Here is a 20,459-nt window from a genome sequence, read left to right on the forward strand (position 1 = left end):
GGGGAAGTCAGAGTGTCATCTCTGGTCACAATCACGTAAATGAACAGCATCGAACACTGAATGATGGAAGCATCTTCTTTGGCGAAAATGGCGAAAATCTTTGTGAAAATTGCTTTTGCTTTCTCTTTTGCTGATCATGAAATTGTCAGGGAGAGGAGAACAGGATCAACAGGCTTCATTTGATGGAGGAGAGTTTCACTGCTGTTCCACAAGAGGTCAGAGCAGTCCTTACTGAGAATGATGGGCCAATTAAAACCGTGGCCTCTTTGCCTCAATCTCAGAAGTAGGAACTGCCACTTAGAAAATAGTAAAACTACAATTTTTTTAATTAGTTTTGTTTAATTTTGCCCCTTGTCAAATTCTTAGAAAGATATCCAAATGTTGCATTCATGAACATCAAGGAGAGCAGAGATTGTGTGATTCCAGTTAGCTGCATCTTACCTGTAGAACCAGTAGGAGGTATTTTGATTATATCTTTAAAGGATATACATACATGGCATTTAAAGCCTGCAGCCAAACTCCATTAAAAAATTCTAACAAATAGGTAAAATTATGATCATTAATCATTGTTTTGTCAAGGAACAGACGCTTAATAATCTTTGTTGTTGAGCCAGTTCATTCACATTCATTCTTATTGTCAGATACGAGCAGGTGGGCTGGATGACAGCGCCACACTTTCAAAGACGAAGGAGTTGCTCAACCCGATTTCAGTGTGAAACAAGTGGGACTTGAGTACAGATGTGTGTGGGAGGAGAGAGCTACTGTAACTGTCGGTCTGCATGTGGAATTATTCGTATTTACTTCAAAGGATGAGTTGTCTTGATACTTTTGCGAATCAAGTACAGGCATTAAAGAGTCGGTTATTAAAACAGGCCACAGATAGAAACTCATGCAGCGAAGGTCAGCAGAGGGTAAGTTTCCCAAATTAAATATCTTTAAATATCTTACCAAATATCCTCTCGTTTTTTCCCTACTTTTGCATTCATATTCAAAATAGGCAAATAGATTTTGTAGGTGTCTTTTGTAATACTTCAGCTAACATTATTATTCCATGTATTGCTCTCTCAGATGATGGTGTTTTTAAATTCAACCGTCTCAGCAATATGTTTTCTGGATTGAAGCATTGTTAGAAGCAAAAGCCTAATTTGAGATCAAACGAAACGAAAAGCAAACAGAAAAGGCCTGTTCCAGGAGGATTTTTCCTCACAAAACTCTTTAAACAATTAAAGTTGAAAACCATTGACATTATTTACATCTGACTATAGACTTAAATCTACATCCCCTATTGTGATATTCTTCCATATTCCAAACTTCATACAGAATATTCTTGTTTGGTTTGAAACACTGCTAACCAACCCGGTGTGTCTCTTTTCACGTAACTTCATACTGATTAGAGAGTCAAAAGTGCTGTAGCCTGTCTGCAGCTTTTCACAATGTAACTGAACCGACACAAGAGAAACCAGATTTCTCTTCAGAGGGAAACAGATTGAGACTATTGTGAGCAGAAGAAATCTCAGTTAAAATCTGAATTTTAAACGTTTTGCAACCCACGCTCTCGTTGTGTGAACAGAAAAACTGTGTATTCACAAAACGGCTAAATGTTTGAACTGAGTTTATTTATTTTTTTAAATGGAGAACAGAAATATTTCCCTCCACTTTCCTGTCTGTTCTTCACTCTGCTCTCCACAGGGGTCGGGGGGGATTCCTCTGACCAGGAAGGTGTGTTATGCTGTGGGTGAGGTCCCTAATCAGATTACTACAGCTGCTATAGGTATTTCCCTGCAGATTTTTCTCCTGGATGTTGTGCAGGTACGAGTTAAAATGATCTGTATTCCTTACGATATATGTGCTTATCTTAATTTCAAAATAAAATACCTCAGTATTTCTACAGATGGAGGCCTCTTATGTCTCCATGATTCAATTCGTGAGTCGGGCCTGGGATGCTGTGACCGACCCTCTGGTTGGATATCTGGTGAGCTGCAGTAACTGGACACCCATCGGAAAACTCACGCCATGGTTGGTTGGCGGGAGCCACATGTTTAACACACTTCATATTGAATTAGGCTACAATTCATGTGAACAATGTTCATCCCACAGGCTGGTTCTCTCTACTCCGTTTGGCATCCTGTTCTATCTGCTGCTGTGGTTTGTGCCTCATGGTTCAATGTCGCAGGGTCTCAGCGTGCTGTGGTTCCTCACAGTGGCCTGCCTGTTCGAGACCCTCATGAGTGTAAGTCAGTGTGTTACAGGCACTTATCGCTCAGTAACACTTGCACTACACTTGTATATTTCCATTTTATTCTGTACTTTATGCTTCTACTACACTAAATCTCGGAGGGAATTTCTTTACTTTTGACTCCACTACATTTATCTGACAGCTGCAGGTTTTAGTTACTTTTCAAATTAACATTTTACAATAAAAAATACATAATAGCCTTGTAAAGTACAATAAAAATGACAAAAAGTGTCTAGTAGGAGCCTCTTGTCACAGGTGACAGATGAGTTGTTAGTCGTTTGCGGAAAAAAAGTGAGATTTTCATATCTTTTTTTAATTCTAAAGCAGGTCTGAGTGCTATATAAATACTGTGAAAGTATGAAAACGCTAAATCCATGGAGAACTGCTGTACTTTTAATTAAGTACACCTTTGAACACAGAAATTTTACTTGGAATGTAGAATTGTTTTACATTGTTATACTGCTACTTTTATGTTTTAACCACTTATTTCCCCGCTGCTTGTACACATTTCTTAATCATCTATCCACCATCTTGTGCTTCGGTAAACTTCCTTCCTCTTCATCTTCCTCATGTCACCATGGTGACAGAATTTCCTACCAGTCTCATGACACTGTTGCTGCTTTGCTCCAAGCTGTGTCACCATGGCTACTGAGTTTCACACGCCTCATGTGCTGTCAGTTGGTATCATGTTGTCTTCTGATGTTCATTAACAGTGCTACAACGTTCCCTACCTCTCACTCAACATGTTCCTAGGGGGAAATCACAGAGACAGGGACTCTGCCACGGCCTACAGTAAGAGTACCAATACTCACAATCATCTCGGATGCTTATTCCCATGAATCTACCCAACAGCATATGAAGAAGTTAAAAGCATATCCACAGCAGTTAAATGCAACATACACGTCAATGCAGCAGTGATAGCAATCCAAAAACATAATATAAAAAACACTGACAGGAACAATTTACTGCAGAATGAGTACTTCTACTTGAGCAGTCGTTTCTGCTGATGCTTTTACTTGAGTAAGGTCTTGAATACAGGACTTGTACTGCAGTAATTTCCCCTGTAGCCTACTTTGACTTAAGTAAAGGATCTGAATAGTTTACCGCTTCCACGACTGCACTTCTTGTCCCCTTCTCTAAACCTTCTTTGGCAGGAATGTGTGTGAAGATGGTGGCCATGCTGTTGGCTTCTGTAATGCAGGGTCAAGTTATAGCGGTGTACAACGAAGAAAAGCAAGAGAGCTGTGAACAGCTGGGCCAGGCTCATGAAACAATACCCCAGAGCACATCTTCCCCACAAACTGCACCACTTCAGGAAACGGTAGATGAAATGTGAAAATAAAAGTGGTCACTCTGGCTGAGAATGAGATAACACTCATATTTCTGTAGCAGCCCAGCAGCATTGCATTGGCATTGTACTCTCATAGTCCCAGGAGTATCTTGTTACCCTGTAATCAGCACAACATAGGCCTTGGTGTGTATTCTATGTGTGTGTGTGTTCCCTTTCTTTCATGTAAGGAGTTAGTCTACAGTTAATGTTTCATGATAAAATACAAACACTCTCATATTTGTACATTGAATATAAAGCTGGAGGCAGTGACAATTAATTTAGCGTATCCTAGCATAAAACTACGCTAACTAGCCCGCCTGGCTCTGCCCGTTGGTAAGAAATCTGCCTTTTGCACCATTAACCACCACTCAATAAATAAGTACTAGTAGGTTGATTTTCTCACCTACAAAAGTCAGGCTAGCTGCTTTCCACCAGTTTTTATGCTAATAAGCTAACCGTTGGAGCCAGTGAAAATGAGCGTAAACTAGCATAAAGGTAGCTAGCCTGACTATGCCTTGGCAATTAAATCCACATTAGAGCAACATTAACCTCACTAATCAAGGCATTATATTTTTCTTATTCATGTTTTTTACAAAAATGAGTCCTGAAATGCTGATTCGGGCTAGCAGAGTCAAGCTAGCTGCTTTCCTATTTTTATGCTAATAAGCTAACCGCCTCGAGCACATGCTTCATATTTAACGTTGGCTAATGAACTGATGAGTGGCAGGAATCGTATCATCTAGGTCAGCTAAATCTCGGCAAAAGGGAACACTGTGCATATTTAAGGTTTATATATCATCTTTAAACTGTTGATAATAATGCGATAAAACAATTCTTAAAAGTGGAATAACTGGTCCATGTCATGATCCTAAGGCAAAGTAATAACAGAATAACACACATTTTAACCAGTAAGGACTGTTTACGTGTGTTTGTATGCCTCAAAGGGGGTTGTTTATTTGCAGCATAATATTGTGCTTTATTTATATTTAATTGTTTCATTTGTGTATTTTGCTCCCAGCAAAAGGCTTTCCTGACCTCAGCTCTGATCATGGGTGGCTTGTTTTTCCTCAGCAGCTTGGTTCTCTTCCTGGGGGTGACGGAGCAGCGTGGTGAGTCATTCAATGTTTAATGCTCAAATACTGAATATATACATTTATATGTAGATAGATATTGATATATTTAGATATATAGATACATACATGGGTCATTCTACAAAAATGGAGGAAGTGCTGTCACTTACTTGTGCAGACGCCACTTAACATCACTCAACTTAAAAATCACATGAATCGTACATATTCAATAATTAAAGACTGTCCTTGCAATGATAAAACTAAGTTTATTCATCTAATTTTCAATGTTCAATTTGGCAATGTATTTAAAATCCTAAGTTCTAGTAGTTGTCACTTTTATCATACATGGAAGTGGAGCCTTTACGTTTCATTTAAAACCTTTTTTTAGACGAAGAAAAATCCAGGAATTGGAGGAGAAACTAAAACTGGTCACAAAACAATGTAACAAATACAAGAGGAGATACTTCACAAAACAACACCAACCAGCAAATTCTGAAAATTCTGAGAGTCCTGGGAGTCAAGCCACAAGAGTAGAAAGAATACTTCAAGATCAGTGAGACAGTTCTACCTGAGAGACGACCTTGGGGGGGAAAAAACACAATCGCCGCACAGAAGGTCAAGAAGTAGAGAAGGTTACTTTGTGACTTATTGCACAACCTTCATGTGAGGTTTGTAGCTGAGCATAGGGTTGTTTCTTATGCAGACAGACCATTTGGGTTGTAAAACCAAATGAGCAGGACAGAGACATGCCAGTGTAAGACTCATGAAAATCTTCAATTCATGGCTGACACACATGGTCTCTCAGATTCTAAAAATGTGGACAACATGGCCGACAACACTGTTTGCAACACCACAACTTCAAAACAAGTTACATAGAATTTTTTAAATAAATAGTTTGAAACGTGAATTGAAATTAGATGAAAAATACTGTCAAGAATGTCATTGTTGTTATATTGCATCACTGGTGTTAAATGTGTTTTCACTGATGTGATATTGTAGATGTATTTCATTTCTAGCAATCTTTTGTGTGTTGATTGGTGATGCAATGATACGGTGATATTTTCCAGGTAGTATTTCACCATTTTTGTTTGAATATTCTTCTTTTTTTGGGGGGGCAGAAAAAAATGATACTGCAAATCAAATAAATCCTGACAATGTTGTTTAAAGGTCGGCAGTTTTATTAAAAATGAAAATAATCAAATATTTTTTCTTGATTTTTTTATCATTTTATTACCAATGACAAAGAAACCACACATGCATTTTTTTAATGAAATATATAAAAGAAATAAAAAATACATTAAGCTCAACGTTTTGTGGATTAATTAAGTTTAGAAGTTTGTTAATACGTTTTTGGTATGCAAGGAGGAATACATTTCAGCAGATCTGTACTCACCCTTTCTGTCGAATGACCCACATACACATTGCAATACAAAGCAAATGAGAACATTGTATACCCTATACTCGCCTTTCCTTGACATATCGTTATGTTTTTTTTTTGCAGCCCCTCTCTGCTGTGATGACAAAATACGACCGTCCTTTCTGACCTCGCTGAAGATGCTGATCTGTCACATTCCTTTCCAACGACTGGTGCTTGGCTTTGTGTTCATTACACTTGCTTTTCAGGTGCAGTTTGAGCTCATGGCGGCTGTGTTGCATACCTCGGCTCTGATGAAAATAAGCTAATAAGATGTATTTCTGAAAGGCATGCATGTATTTAATGGTTCGAAGAAGAGGAATGGTTAAACCATAATTATAATTTTCTTTGTATTTCATGTCCCTTATCTCTTTTATCTCAGATGTCCCTGGGTAATTTTGCACTTTTCTGCAGCCATGCAGCTGGGCAGGGAGCCCAGTTCCAGCACCTCCTGCTGGTTCTGCTGGTAAAATAACTAACAACTAACTGGAATCACACACTCTGCTCGCCAATATGTTTATATATGCACAAACTGAACTATTTCAAAAGCCTTCTGACGATTTACGAGACGAGAGTCATTTTAAGTTTCAAATGAAAAGGTCTCAATATTTTTGCAGGCTTCTGCCTCAGTAGCAGTTCCTCTGTGGCAAACAGTTCTTCTGAGAATAGGAAAGAAGCCCACACTTTACATCGGAATATCAGTAAGGAATCACACATATGCCTGTATAACAATCTGTATGATGAGTCATTTTCCGCACCTTCAACCTCTTCCGTTCGGTAAAGCCTGTTCATGTCTCTCTCAGCTCTTCATCCCAGCAGTTATTATAGTTGCCTCTGTTCCCAGTAACCTGCCAGTCTTCATGATTATGTGCGTTCTGATGGGATTCAGTGCGGCAACCATGTTCTTGCTACCCTGGTGAGTCAGCGCCCAGCGAGGACACACAGTTCTAAAACCTTTCCAAGACTTCCTGTCAGATCTAATCAGTATCAGAACTGAATGTTGTGCACATGAATCATTCACAATGCCTCTACCTGACCCTGGCTGCTTATGAATATTCTAGCAATGATCAGTTTTTGTTGACTGGTCAGTTCTCCTCCTCTAAAATTGACATGGTGGTTTTGATATGACATATGTCAGCTTGTTCTGTATCAGGTCTATGCTCCCAGATGTGGTGGACGACTTTGCTGTGAGACACCCCTCCTGCAAAGACCTGGAGCCCATGTTTTTCACTTGTTATGCCTTCTGCAGTAAGCTGGCGGGCGGCCTGTCTGTTGGCATCTCAACCATGACATTACAGTGAGTCAATCTTCCGGCCACTCACTTTATGTGTTACGTACGCCTGTTGGACCATCACATTTGGTTTTCTCCTCGTCTGCAGGTTTGCGGGCTACAGAGCCGGTGCCTGCGAACATGGGGACGGAGTGGTGACGGCTCTGATTGTGCTGTTCTCACCGGTTCCCATCGCACTTTTGCTGACAGGGATGGTCTTTTTTCACTCCTACCCGATCAATGAGAGGCAATGTTTGCAGCATCAGGAACAACTGACCACAATTCAGTGAGTGGCTTTTTGGGTGAATTATCCTCTCAAAAGAGGAAGCCACAAATGGCTCCTGACATGTCATCTTTAAAGTGGCTATAATAGATATTTTCCGAATAACAACGTATTAAATGACAATGACAAAGGGGTCACTCATAGTGATGAACCTACAGAGTATTATCACCCGAATCTACAGCTCCCCTCCTTGGATTTATGAAGCTTAGTTTCAGCTTATTATTTAGCTGTCCGACCCACAGCTTCACTGTTCACGCTCACTGCTCTCATAGCGTCGTTTTCAGCCGCAGCAGGCAGCTGTTTTCACCGAAAAAGCTCTGAAAACTCACTGCGCACCACCTGCTCAGAACCAAACTACAGGCACAGTTAGAGACTTAGTCGAGCATTTAGCAACAGCTGTAAAGACCAAATCAGAGATTAAGAAAAACAAATATCTGACTTACATTCATCAGGGGGACAGAAACACGTCTCTAAATGAATGATAATGTTGCTCCATAATTGCTGGATGTGTAAATAAGCAACTGTTTGCTAATAAGTTCACCATATCGACGTAAAAAGTGACGATACGTCATGTTGTGTTCACAACTTGTTTGTGCTGCTCCCAACAGGCCAAATAAATATTTCATAGCAGTTAGTTTAAGTTCACAGTCAGGGGTCTGGATTTCAAATAGCATTCCTGTTATATCAAGCTGTGAAGTTACTTCCCAGAGTTTGGAATCGTTGGTTTGTTTGTCAGCATTGCTACTACATTTAAAGTCAATATAGATTAAAAAGTAATTTTGGGGGATATGCTTGTTCATTTTCTAGCCGAGAGTTAGATGATAAGATTGATGCTAACTGATGCTAACTGAATGCTCAGTCAGGGGCCTGTTAGCTTAGCTTAGCATAAAGACCGGAAACAGGGTGAAACAGCTATTGCAAAAATATGCCTTCAGCAACTCAAAGCAGTTAAATGTCTGTTATTAAATAGTTATCACTCTTTCCTGATGAATAGTATAGATCTCATTGAAATTCATATTTCTCTGACAAACTTCTGAAAAAAAGCTAAAACCAATTTATATACATGCATACTTGTTTTTATTCTATGGTCGTTATAGTCATTATTTTTTTTCTTTTTATTCTTCATCTAGCCCAGAAGTTACGTCACCGTCATCGGAAAACGCAGAGCAGCCGGCAATTCTGCATCCCCATGCTAGTGCGACATCAACTTCACATGATAACATAAAGACCAACATGTTGTACAAGTCAAATGCCTCACCCGGTTGTTACAATCGTGATAGAACATGCTCAGTTAAGCCGTGTGTCCATTCAGATGTATCAAAGAGCCCCACTGGGGAATACAACAGGCCTAAATCGGTTGTCCAGTCAAATGTAAATCCTCAGTGTCACAAGCAGAGACTCAACTCACTCCAGCACTCAGGAGAAGATAAACGGGGGAGAAATGTTCCTGAGAATGATCCTGGGCCTTCCTCCAGCAGGTCAAATGTGAGATCCAAAAAGACATGGGTATAGTCAGATACCATAGCTTCACATTCAGCGTACAAACATGACAGCGGTATCGATCTTCTCCTCTAATGCTCGCCAAGAAAGCAAATAGTTTCCCAAAATATCAAACTATTCCTTTAAGTAGTCACTTTCCCATACTGTGTTACCAGAAAGATATAAACCTACGCACATTGCAACACAATCCAATACACCAATCCTGTAATACTACCGTATTATTTATAGCTTTGTATTATGTATTTGGCACTGTGTAGGAGAGGTGTTTCATAAAGGTGGCATTTATGGCAGCAGGACTCTCATTTTATTCCCAAATATTTTGTGAAATCTGCTGGATTGAAAGGAATATGTCTTTATGCCAGAAATTGGAACAACACGTAATGGTTCTCATCGTAACAACGTATCCAGGATTGTATGGAGGGCTACATTTTTTAAGAAACACTCAAGTGAATGTGGGGAAAAAAATACTGATTGGGCTTTTAAATTAAAATTGTTATTGTTTTCTTGCTGCAATGAAAAGTCCCGTAAATAATTTCCTTGAATATTATATGTCTCGACAGCGTTCCTCTATCAATTGTTCTGCTTAATTTCATTTTATTGCTTGTCTACAGTGCTGTCTAAAAAGTTGTTTATTTTTGAAAAGGAGGCATTTGCTGTCCTTGAGATTAAAGTTGACTTTTTTGGGAAATTATAGTAGCTTATAAATTGTAAGTAAACTACTCTTGTTGTCAATGTTTGCAACACATGCTTGTTATAAATATTTTTTATGCTTGGAAATCATTCACACAGTTGTCAGTTATTAAAATCTCTGAACTTCTGGTGACATTATAAAATGGAGGGGAAGGTTGATGTGTCCGTGTCTGTCTATTCTGAGATGTAAATGTCACATAGACACTAGCATAACACATATTATAATATAATAAAAAGTTATTTTGTGGGAGTAAATCGATCGGGTGGACAGGGATTGTTGCTGGTGAGTTCATGTTTTTATTGCCGTTCATCCATTCAAAGTATGAGTTCCAGTATCCTCCGGTTGGTGATCATGGCACATAGACTTTAGTATTAGTACTACTTTTAGCACAAATAGATAATAAAAAGCAAAGGAGCGGTGCTAGTATATCATACAACGCTTGTTAAAGTGATGGTATGTTGTTAAGAAGAGATTGTTTTTATAGAAACACAACAAAATGCTTTATGCGCTTTTTGGATGAAATGCTGGGATGAATCTCTCCCTAGCGGCCTGCTGGCACTTTTCTGCCACTAAAACACGATTTGTGTACACTCGCACCATCTTTAATTAAAAAACAAGAAAACATCCATGCAAACACTTTCTATATTGGATTGAATGATCACAAGCCAACAATCTCATTTTGTTATAAAGATTAGATTTGTGTCACAGTTTGTAAAACATGTGGTTGTTTGGGTTTAGTTGCCAATTAAGGTATATTTCATTATAAAAAGAATGCCTCCTTCATAAATTGTTGCCCACCCGCACGTCAACAGGACGCCCCCTGTCTGCTGCTTCCGCTCGTACTGTAGGGTGGTCAAGAGGAAGGATACCCGAAGAGCCAAGATGGGAGTAGACATTGAGACCATAACTCCGGGCGATGGTGGGGATAATGTGCCTCATTTAACGACTTAAATACGGATACATTCACAGTGTGTCCGGTCCATTGTTAAACACACTCTTTTATTTTCAGGACGGACATTTCCGAAGAAGGGGCAGCGCGTCGTGGTACACTATGTCGGTGAGTATGGAGGCTGGACTACTGCTGAATGGAGCTTAACAATCTGGACGCTTACATTAATGTTCTTTTGGGGTGCTTTTTAGCCAACGTGCAGCTACATGCAGCCCGTAAACGCGAGCTTAAAGCGGTGTGAAAGCCGGTTGTTTGCGTGGTTTGTTTCACTTAACGCTAGCTAACTGGTTGCATATTGCTGCTTGTGCTGGCTAGCATCGCAGCTAACGTTCAATGCCATGTTTAGCGTAACAAATTGCTTGTTGTGTCTGTTCGGCTAACGCTAGCTAAGGTGGCGCTACAGCCAGACATTCGCCGACTTGTGTCATTTATTGAACAATTAAAACGTTCGTACTGCTATTATCAGTGGCATTAAGAAGGACGGAGCTCTTCTCGAGGTAACGGTACCGTAGCTGCTGTCAGCCCACTAACGTAAGCTAACCGGCCCCATGATGCTAGTCGACTAACGGTAGCTCACAGCTCTGTAACCGTTATGAGGCTACAGACTTATCAACAACCCCAACTGATACATCGATACATATGTATTCATGGTTTTTATCAGGCACACTGGCAGACGGGAAAGTGTTTGATTCTTCGAGGTCCCGGGGGAAGCCGTTCAAATTCAAGATTGGACACCAGGAGGTTATTCGTGGTTGGGAAGAAGGAGTAGCGCAGGTGAGCAGAGTGTTTTAAACTCTTAACGTGAATAGTGGATATTTAGCGTCATATACTCTTCATCACATGTGTGCTACTTAAGTTAATGGCAACAGTAGTATACCTGCACAAAGTCTCTAGACATTATACTGTGAATTGATGCACATTCCTTGGAAAATATTGTTGCACAAAGCTGTTGAGCTCTTAATTTTTAAACCGATCTGTTCATATTTTTCGTCAGTTTAAATTATATTTATGCTTCTTGACTGTTTGCTGTACTTGCCTTTATCTTGTATTATCTACTCACCTATTCACTGTAGGCCTGTGTAAAAACCTACTCGGCAATTATGCTGTTTTACATTTTTTTTTTATATTTCACGGGATGTCCAATTTAAAGAATGGATTTTGTGTTTTTTGCAGTTGAACTCGAATAAGTACCTCTTCCATCTCCTCCACAGATGAGTGTAGGTCAGCGTGCAAAGCTGATTTGCTCACCAGACTTTGCCTACGGCAGCAAAGGGCACCCAGGGATCATCCCAGCAAACGCCACTCTCACCTTCGATGTGGAGCTGATCAGTCTGGAAGCCTGAAACCTGTGCACTCACTTTTGTTAAATTCCACTCAAATGTTCAGGGTAAGAATCTTTTATTTTATCTAACCCTATTCTAGGTGGATGGGGGTAATTATGTAGCTTTTCAAAGTATCTCAAGTGTGAGTGATGAATGGCTTTTTTTCAGCACTGCGCTTACATTTATTGTATACACAGTGACTATACATTTAGCCGTTGCAATTTAGATCAATGTTTACAGATTGAATAGTATGCGTAGTCTTCATATCCTGTAATCCTCTCCTCCCTGACCACAGCACTAACGCCCCTTTTTTCATTTCACCGCAGGTCGACTCCTATCTTGGGAAGATGGAGGAAAAATGATAACGGCTGATTCCTGCTCTTGAACCCTGCATAGGACCTATGTCTATATCGTCACTAGTTCACTCTCCTTTTACATTTACAATTTGTGTTTCTTCACTTGCTTTAAAACTTTATCCTCCATGCCATTCTTTAGGTTCCATACTGTAATAAGTCATAGGCCATCTCATCCCATGTTTTATTTTGTCCTATTCTATGTATTTTTTTTTTGGTGATGTTTTGTTTTATATTTCTCCAAAAAAAAAAAAAAAATTACAAATTATGTCTGCCATCAGGACCAGGTTTTAGATAAGTGTCATAAGTATTGAATCAATCTCATTCCTGTGGCTCTGTGGCCTTTACACTAAAATTGTATTGATTGCGGGTAATTAATTGTCTTGGATAAAAATAAGAATAAATTGTTTGACACTGATATTTCTATGAATTACCTTTTGTGATACTTGTAATTGGGTTAAATGTAAAGTGTGGAATACATTGTAACCAGGGATTCATGAATCAAGCACATTATAGCCATGAGCAGCCTACAGGTCTCTGCAGAGGGAGGAGCGTCTTTGTCTGCAGCATCAATTCTTAATTTATAAGAGTAAAATGACTATTGCTGAAACACTCACAACTGGACGTCTTTGGGGCTTGTGGACTGCAAAACATCTGGGGAAACATTTTATTTTGGCCAAAACAAAAATATTTGGTCTTTGGTAAAAGGTTTCTAAACTTGCATGGTAAGTTCCCCTACAAAGATTTGTAGGCACGTCTTGGGGTTTGTGATTCTTTGTTTGAAGGAGTTGTGTGTAACAAGCTGTGGCTGTTGTAAAAGGTCTGTTCCGTACTCTAAAAACATTAAAAGAGTAATTTTAACACAAGCTGCTATTTTCCTTCCCTTTTGGATGATTGTATCTCACTGTTAAGATCTACTAATCATAGTGTTACCTTTTTAAATCCTCATTTGTGAATTCATATTTAATGGTATTGCAAAACACTACACGCTATAATAAAAAAAACCCGATAGAAGCATATTTTATTTTCCAAGAAGAGGGGAACTACCCCGGGTATTTTGCAGTAGTTGATCACTATTTTATTTGCATGTACAGTCCAAGCTGATGGGAGGTTTAGTTTCACATGGAGATGGATAAGTGAAATATCAAGCAATTGTTAATGTGAAGGAAATGCAGTTGCTCTGGAGCCGAAGTCAAACAAATTGAAAATAAGTAAAAAGTTCCAACATTGCAATATGCGTCCCTCCAAACAGATATATTACACTTTATTTAAAATTTAACATTTAAATTTGTAGCTATTCCTGTCTTAAGCTGAATTATTGATTGAACAATCAACAAAACCTTATTGGAAAGATCCCTGAAAGCTAAAACATTGCTCTTTCTGCAGAATAAGGCTGAAATCGGTAACCATACACACTGCACGTCATAGTTTATAGTTACAATTGAGCCATTTCAGTCGACACACAAAGGGGCCACTTGTAAGATGAGTATACAATGATACACACAGTACATCATTATTATAAACTGCTAAACAGTGCCGTGGGAGCAACCTACACTGACGCAAAGTGTTAATCTTTGCTTGCAGCTGTGCAAAGATCATGTACAATTAGAAAATATATCACTGTGTCAAAAACAGTTATCTCTTCTCAAAGTCAGTAAACAAAAAATGCTCATCCAAGTCCTTCATTCATTTAGCTGTGTGGATCACGATCTACTGTGTGTTCTGCTAAAGCTTTTATAGAAATATGTGATTGTAGATACACAACCAGATTAAAGTCCGTCCTGCTGAAAAGCTATGAGCAAAGTGCTTTGTTTACCGTTTTCTCTACTTTGTATATTTAGTTTGTAAACTGCAGATTTTTGTTATTTTTAATCTCAGGTTCATTAGTTTAGCAAGAAAAAATATGAATTAGTTAATGTTGAGGATGAACTAAATAGTTTTAAACTCCCTTGTGTTGTTTATTGGCAAAACATATCAGTGATTTGTCTGTTCTGCACCTCAGAACCAGATTAGATGCGCACGCTTTCCAAAAGGGAAAAGTCCCGGCAGCTTTCAACCACATTCAATATTTTCGTGGGTGGAAATGACTTTGCTGCCTTCACTCACTGTGCTCTGTGAATCTATTCACTGCTCCTGTCAGATAACCACTGACTGTCATGTATTTGTTGATGCCCAACAAATGTCATGACTGCATCTCTCCCATTTAACAATGTTTAAAAATGTGATGATGAAAATAGAGGAGCATTCAACAGACAATTTTTCTACTGCTCATTTTCATAAGACAAAGTGCATATCTTTGCCCAGAAGGTATCATCTAAATCCAGATACAGGCTTTTTAATTCAAGCAAGGGAGCCCAACCAAACTGGGTTACATGCAGATTCCAACAAAGAGAACACCACTTAAACCTCAGGCAGTAGCAGTAAGTATATTTGAGTAATGAAATAATGTACGACTAATCATTTGTTCTCTAAGGCAAGGCATGACCACGAAATCACGAGGACGGTATGTAAAACCTAGAAATCTTATTAGAGGAGATATCCAACAAACGGCAATGAGCAAATCGTAATGAAGTCAGCATCGCAGAGGTTGGGAGTTGTCTTCCTAATGTCTCAGATTGGTGTTGTCCCATTCATGCTGGTTGGCCTGCGTCCCCTGCCCGCACCCCTGCGGCGAAGTGAGTGGAGGGCCACAGCACAGCAACCTCTCAGCAGGGAGCCAATATGATACACCGGCAGGACTTCCCGCGACGCCCCTCGACACAGCCACGCCATGGTCGGGACCACTGGCATCGCCAAAGCCAACAGATCCACGAGGAAGTAGCGGCTCCAGTGGCAGAGCTGAGGGGAATACCCGTCTTCATTCGCACCTTCGGTTCCGTCCCCATCGTCCTCCTCTATCTCCACCACTGTAGCGTCCCGCCTCTCTGGGAGAGGAGCTGTACGGGGGGGCTGGCAGGTGTGGGGCTCTGCTGGCATCTTTGTTACCTCCTCTGGTTTGTCGGCTGGTAGCGGCTCTACGCTGTATGAAGGTTCAGGAGGGAGCCCGGCAGGTAAAGACGATGGAAACAGATGTGGTTCTGAGGGGGTGACGTCTGCTGTGGCTAAAGAAATGATACTCAGCTCTTCGACGCCGCTTTCCTCACACAGCCAGGTCATGGTTGGGCTGCAGGCCTGGGAGCGCACCTCTGGTTTCTTCTCCACTGCAGGAGAGGGAGTAGGGATAGGATCACTGGCAGGGGCAGCAGCAGTTTCCGCTGCAACCGGGGCCTCCTCCTGAGGTAAATGCAGGAACAAGTGGTGATGAGGGAGGTAGGTGTGGCCACTGCACTTGCAGCTGCTGCTGCCACTGAGGGCGTGGCAGGAGTGTGACATTGGCAACACCGCCCCCCCGCTGCACAGCCTTTCGTAGGTGGAAGAAGCGCGTGGCACAGCCGGGGGGCCTCGCATGTGGCCCTGCGGAGGCAGCTGCTCCGACAGGAGGGCCGCCTCCAGGAGCAGGTGGGTTTGTCCTGCCGGGCGAGACGCTCTGCTTGACTCGGGAGCGTTCGGGCTGTGCTCCAGATGCAGGGCCTCGCTGCTCAGTCGGGTGCGGGTGGCGCTGCGACTCAAAGTGCTGGCTGGGGAACAGCCACAAGAGCGAGACTTGCCCCCTTGCCGAGCTGCCTGCAGCCCCGAGTAAGGCTTGTGGTCATGGGGGTTTTGTTCGCGGACGCTCAGGTTGGACTTCACTGTATCCACCACCTCCTGAAGGTGTTGGATCTCTTTGCGGGCCTCTTTCAGCGCCAACTGGGCCTCCACGCGGTGACATTCCTCCTCTATCCAGTCCTCCTGCATCCTGTACAGTTGGGTCCTCAACCCATCTATTTCACAGTCTCTGATAAAGAGTAAGGGACAAGTGGATAGCAGAGTTATTTCTCTTTTAAAGAAACAAACCACGGTGGTTAGCGAACAGGAACCCTAAAAGGATTTTGAAGGAGAAAAAAAAAAAAACTCACCTGTGTTGTAGTCTTTCCACATTGTCCCTCAGCCTGGCTCGCAGATGTCGTATACACACCTCCTTCTGCTGCAGAGGGGTAAGGTACTGCTCCGGGGTCGGGGGCCTGATCCCATGGTTGTCACTGCAAGCTGCGTGCTTTGCTTGTCGCCTGAATCAACACAGCGTTAAAAAAAAGAGGAAATAAACGTAAAGTTCTTTGCTTAATCACGTGTGAGAACAGTAAATTGTGAGTCCGGTTGACAACAAACAAGTGGTAGTGAATTGTGAAAAGCTAGGAACATATCAAACTGCTGTTGACTATGACCCTAGAGGCATATTATCATATCAAGATATAGTACAAAGAGAATTGTATGATAATAATATACCTGGGTGTGGTAGGATATGTCCGAGCTGTGGGGCTGCCCTCTGCCGCCCTAACCCGACCGGGGTAGGTGTGAATACTGGATGTATCACTGTGGGAATATCGGCCGCTGCCGCCACCCGTGCCAACGGAGCGCCTTGGAGGGAGAGACCACATTACATTCTTTTAAAATACAGTGAGAAGTAAAAAAAACAACAACAAATATGTCTTGCATCACTCTGAAACTGAAAGGATGCAAACAGTACCTGCGCTGACCTGAGGAGGGCTTTCGACTCGGAGTGAGCGACATTGACGTGCGAGGAACCTCCAACCGCTCCACAGCTGTCTCTAGAGAGGGATGCTAGGAGCCCTCACAGCTGGACCGTAAGAACAGTTACAAAGAAATCATGAGGCAAAACCTGCAAATCAGCTAACAGTAATCTAAATCACAAATATCCCTTGTGCATTGTGGCCATTATGTGCTTCTTCACTGCAAGTCAATGACAATAATGTCACCCTAACCCTAATTAAAATAGTGTACGCCAGCAGCAAATAAAGCCTCCTTTCTGTGCTGACACAAAGGGGAACAGTGAGTTCACTGTCAGCTGCCTCTCGCTGAGCTGTGTCCTGCAGAGCTGCACATAAACGTGATGAACCTTCACATTAACGGATGTCAAAGGGCAACAAAGTACATCTGACATTTGGTGACAACAAGGGTCCCTACATAAAAAAAATCACCCTATTACATAAAAGCAGTGCCGTGGCAAAATATTTAGATATACTTACTTGGATCTTTCATGTTAAATGTATTCTGTAAACTGTTTAATTATATTATCTGTAATTTATTCCCTCATACATGAAGGTATCTGTCTTGTACAGCTGGGTATCAAAATCGACTACAGACTGAAAAGAGTTAAGTATTGAATGCGCTGGCTGGAGTTTTAGGCTTATTTACTTATTATTTAATCAGATATTTCATATTCTATTTTTTTTCTATCTTTAGACCATTTTATTTTGGTAAATCGTATTCTGTTAAACTCTGCTGCAATGAGCAGTTTGATATTTATTGTTAAATTAATAAAAGGGTCAAAACAGGTTTATATATTCCCAAAGTTTGGTATCCCGGCACTGATATCTATACCCAACCCTCGTCCTATTTGTTTAAATTTGGTGCTGTAAAAACTGTAGCTGTAGATTGACACAGAGGACATGACCTCAGTGGTAGCTCCGCCCCCTGTTTATATATAAAAGTAAAAGTAATCAGGTAGCTTTGGGTGGAAGCTCACCACCCCTATTGTGGAAAAGTTAATTTCGATCTTAAAGCAAAAATGAAAGATGAGGACAAAATATTCTCATCCTTCTTGAAAAGTGCCTGACTTCAACCTGCTGATCTTTAGGCCTGACATGATGGATAAATCTCTATAGTGGCTGCACACACAGCAGATGTAAGCAGATAATGAAAAGTCTAAACGAAACACACGCATATCAATATTTTGCCCTATATTTAAATTCTAGGACGACGAGCAGGACATCTCACCTCCCTCCCTTCTGTCTGCGCAACAAGTGGCAAGTACGTTATTGGTGAGAAATACGCAATCATCTTACGTAAGTGTGAGTATCGGTGTGGTGTGGAGGCGAGCAGCACACATGCAGCAGACGGATGGAACTACTGAAAGCAGCATTTCAGACGTGGAGATGAGATAGTCAGCTGATGGTGCCACAATGCTTCGGGATAAATAGGGATGTGTCCTTGAATAATAATTATGGCATTCAATTGCAGGATTTGTTTTCCTCCCCACATCTGTCGCCTATACTGTAAAGCAGTGTTAGATAAGCAGGCAGGTCTGGTGTGATTACTTTTTTTTATTATAAGCTGAAAAAGTCAGCTGACTATAAAGGAGTCTCTGAACAGGACATCTAACAACCCAGCAGGTACTTTCCCTAAAAGAAAACGCAGCTTCTGATAGAAACAGACATTAAGTACCAGCTGTGTGTCCTAAATACGGTTATTTAACAGGGACACTATACTCTGAATCTCAAAGGTTCTGGTTAGCTGTGCACGCGCACACAAAACACCGACACAGCTGATTTTTTTTTTAACAGACCTTCTTCAAACAATACCATTTCGCCAGGTGGAAGTTGCGCATCGTAGAGAAGCCTCGGTTCCCGCCACACTTGATGGTCGATGATGAAGAGTCCCCGGTGGCAACAGGAAGAAAAGATGCTGCTGATGCTGACGCGAGTCCATCCTGCAGCCATGAAGCCCGGAGACGAAATGAGGCGACTGCGTCTGCTGCATCGGTGCTTCTTAAAGTGACAGCAGGGGGATAACGCACGCTTCATTGGGCGCGACTCCACCGCACGTTAGTGCGTGCTGGCCGATGGGAAGATCGATATACTGTCCGACAGGTGAATCGTGATTTAGAAAGCCCATTCATGTATAACCACTGACTGAAGAATAGGGCTGGACTGGTACACGTACCACACCTCAGATGATGGATGAGTGTGCAGAGGAGCATTCATGGACTAATGCAAGCCACAGTTGGAGCGAACGTTTTAAAGAAAGAAATACATTAAAACCACATCCATTCATTCATGTGTTTATTTTAATACAATCCACAATGACATAAGCCACAACATTTACAATTTCAGAACAACAAAAACATTTGAAAAGACTTAAAGGTTTAAATTCTCGACTATTTACATAATGAAACTTCAAGAACAAGTGTGAATGTTACTGAATTCCAGTTGTGTAGTCATTCCTATGCCTTCTAAGCATAATAGTCTGTGTTAGTGGTCATGTGTGATACAATAGTATGTTGCTGTCCCCAAATGTGTGACGTCAGGCCTACAATGAGCACAGACTATAATAGATGACTTACACATTCTGACCAGTTGTAGGCTGATAAATAAATATAACTCATTTGAGTCACTTTATTTGATGTTAAGACTACAGAGCAGGGCTGTACAGATGTACTGTACTGAGTTTTCTGGATTCAAGCTGCAGGAAACAAATATAATGAATATAACATCTTGACCTCAATAATGACAATATATGAATTTAGTTTCATATGAAATGTATCCTGCTGAAGCTAAAAAAATGCAAACATCTGGTAAACATTCAGTCTAGTGTTTTGCATCGATACAGGGAACAGATTTAAATATACGTAAATATAATCTGTACTTTAACGTAAACATTTGCAACGTTTGCTTACAATGAAGCAGTTTTCCTGACATCTCAGATAAGACATAACAGCCCTGTGTTTAGAATACATGAAAGAGGAACTGGTGTAAAACATGAACTGAACATGCAAGAAATTTCAGTCCAAAAAGATCATAAGAATAACTAACATTATGTTGCATCGAACAATATAACAATAATTAAATACTTAAAGGATCACGTAAAAAAGTTAGGAATCAGAAACCCACATCTGATGTCAGAGGCCTAATAAAGAGACTAAATGTTCCTTCATTGATACTTTCCCAATTTCTCACAAATGAAAAGTGAAATAGTATTTACAAGTTCTGCGACACACACACAAGCATACCAATGTGTGTGACATATAATGTAAAGTGAGATTCTTCTTTTCAAGCGTCTTTTTTTTTTTTTTTTTACTATTTAGCCCAGAAATCTATTGGAGTAAATGTTTACTTTACCCCGAGAGACTGACAGAGTAACACAAACCTGTGCTACTTGTGCACGA

General features: G+C 40.8%; 3 protein-coding genes across 3 annotated transcripts; 2 read left to right on the forward strand and 1 right to left on the reverse strand.

Moving 5' to 3' along the window:
* Window positions 1-87: 87 nt before the first annotated feature.
* Window positions 88-9,716, forward strand: mfsd2al2 (major facilitator superfamily domain containing 2a-like 2; the record flags this gene model as incomplete). Its single annotated transcript, XM_079175727.1, has 14 exons — window positions 88-102; window positions 1,690-1,809; window positions 1,892-2,016; window positions 2,098-2,230; window positions 2,950-3,028; window positions 3,391-3,557; window positions 4,585-4,675; window positions 6,138-6,259; window positions 6,433-6,516; window positions 6,668-6,751; window positions 6,854-6,966; window positions 7,204-7,347; window positions 7,430-7,606; window positions 8,734-9,716. The coding sequence occupies 14 exons, from the start codon at window positions 88-90 to the stop codon at window positions 9,113-9,115; spliced, it is 1,836 nt and encodes a 611-aa protein (XP_079031853.1). The 3' UTR covers window positions 9,116-9,716.
* Window positions 9,717-10,641: 925 nt separating this feature from the next.
* fkbp1aa (FKBP prolyl isomerase 1Aa) lies at window positions 10,642-13,274 on the forward strand. The gene is made up of 5 exons (XM_079168796.1): window positions 10,642-10,713; window positions 10,804-10,851; window positions 11,405-11,517; window positions 11,955-12,130; window positions 12,392-13,274. The coding sequence occupies exons 1-4, from the start codon at window positions 10,677-10,679 to the stop codon at window positions 12,084-12,086; spliced, it is 330 nt and encodes a 109-aa protein (XP_079024922.1). The 5' UTR covers window positions 10,642-10,676; the 3' UTR covers window positions 12,087-12,130; window positions 12,392-13,274.
* A 1,754-nt stretch (window positions 13,275-15,028) lies between these two features.
* Window positions 15,029-19,003, reverse strand: snpha (syntaphilin a; the record flags this gene model as incomplete). Its single annotated transcript, XM_079178957.1, is given in 5 exon segments — window positions 15,029-16,292; window positions 16,414-16,563; window positions 16,781-16,912; window positions 18,877-18,938; window positions 18,941-19,003. Coding segments are annotated over 5 exon segments (1,671 nt in total).
* Between the last annotated feature and the right edge of the window lie 1,456 nt (window positions 19,004-20,459).

The sequence above is a fragment of the Pholis gunnellus genome (genome assembly GCF_910591455.1).
Source record: "Pholis gunnellus genome assembly, chromosome: 2".
NCBI lineage: Eukaryota > Metazoa > Chordata > Actinopteri > Perciformes > Pholidae > Pholis > Pholis gunnellus.

Excerpts from the sequence above, each read along its gene's own strand:
- fkbp1aa (XM_079168796.1), top strand. The coding sequence starts at position 10,677 with ATGGGAGTAGACATTGAGACCATAACTCCGGGCGATG. Across the intron at positions 10,714-10,803 it reads GACCATAACTCCGGGCGATG|GACGGACATTTCCGAAGAAG; the intron begins GTGGGGATAATG and ends TTTTATTTTCAG. Across the intron at positions 11,518-11,954 it reads GGGAAGAAGGAGTAGCGCAG|ATGAGTGTAGGTCAGCGTGC; the intron begins GTGAGCAGAGTG and ends TCTCCTCCACAG.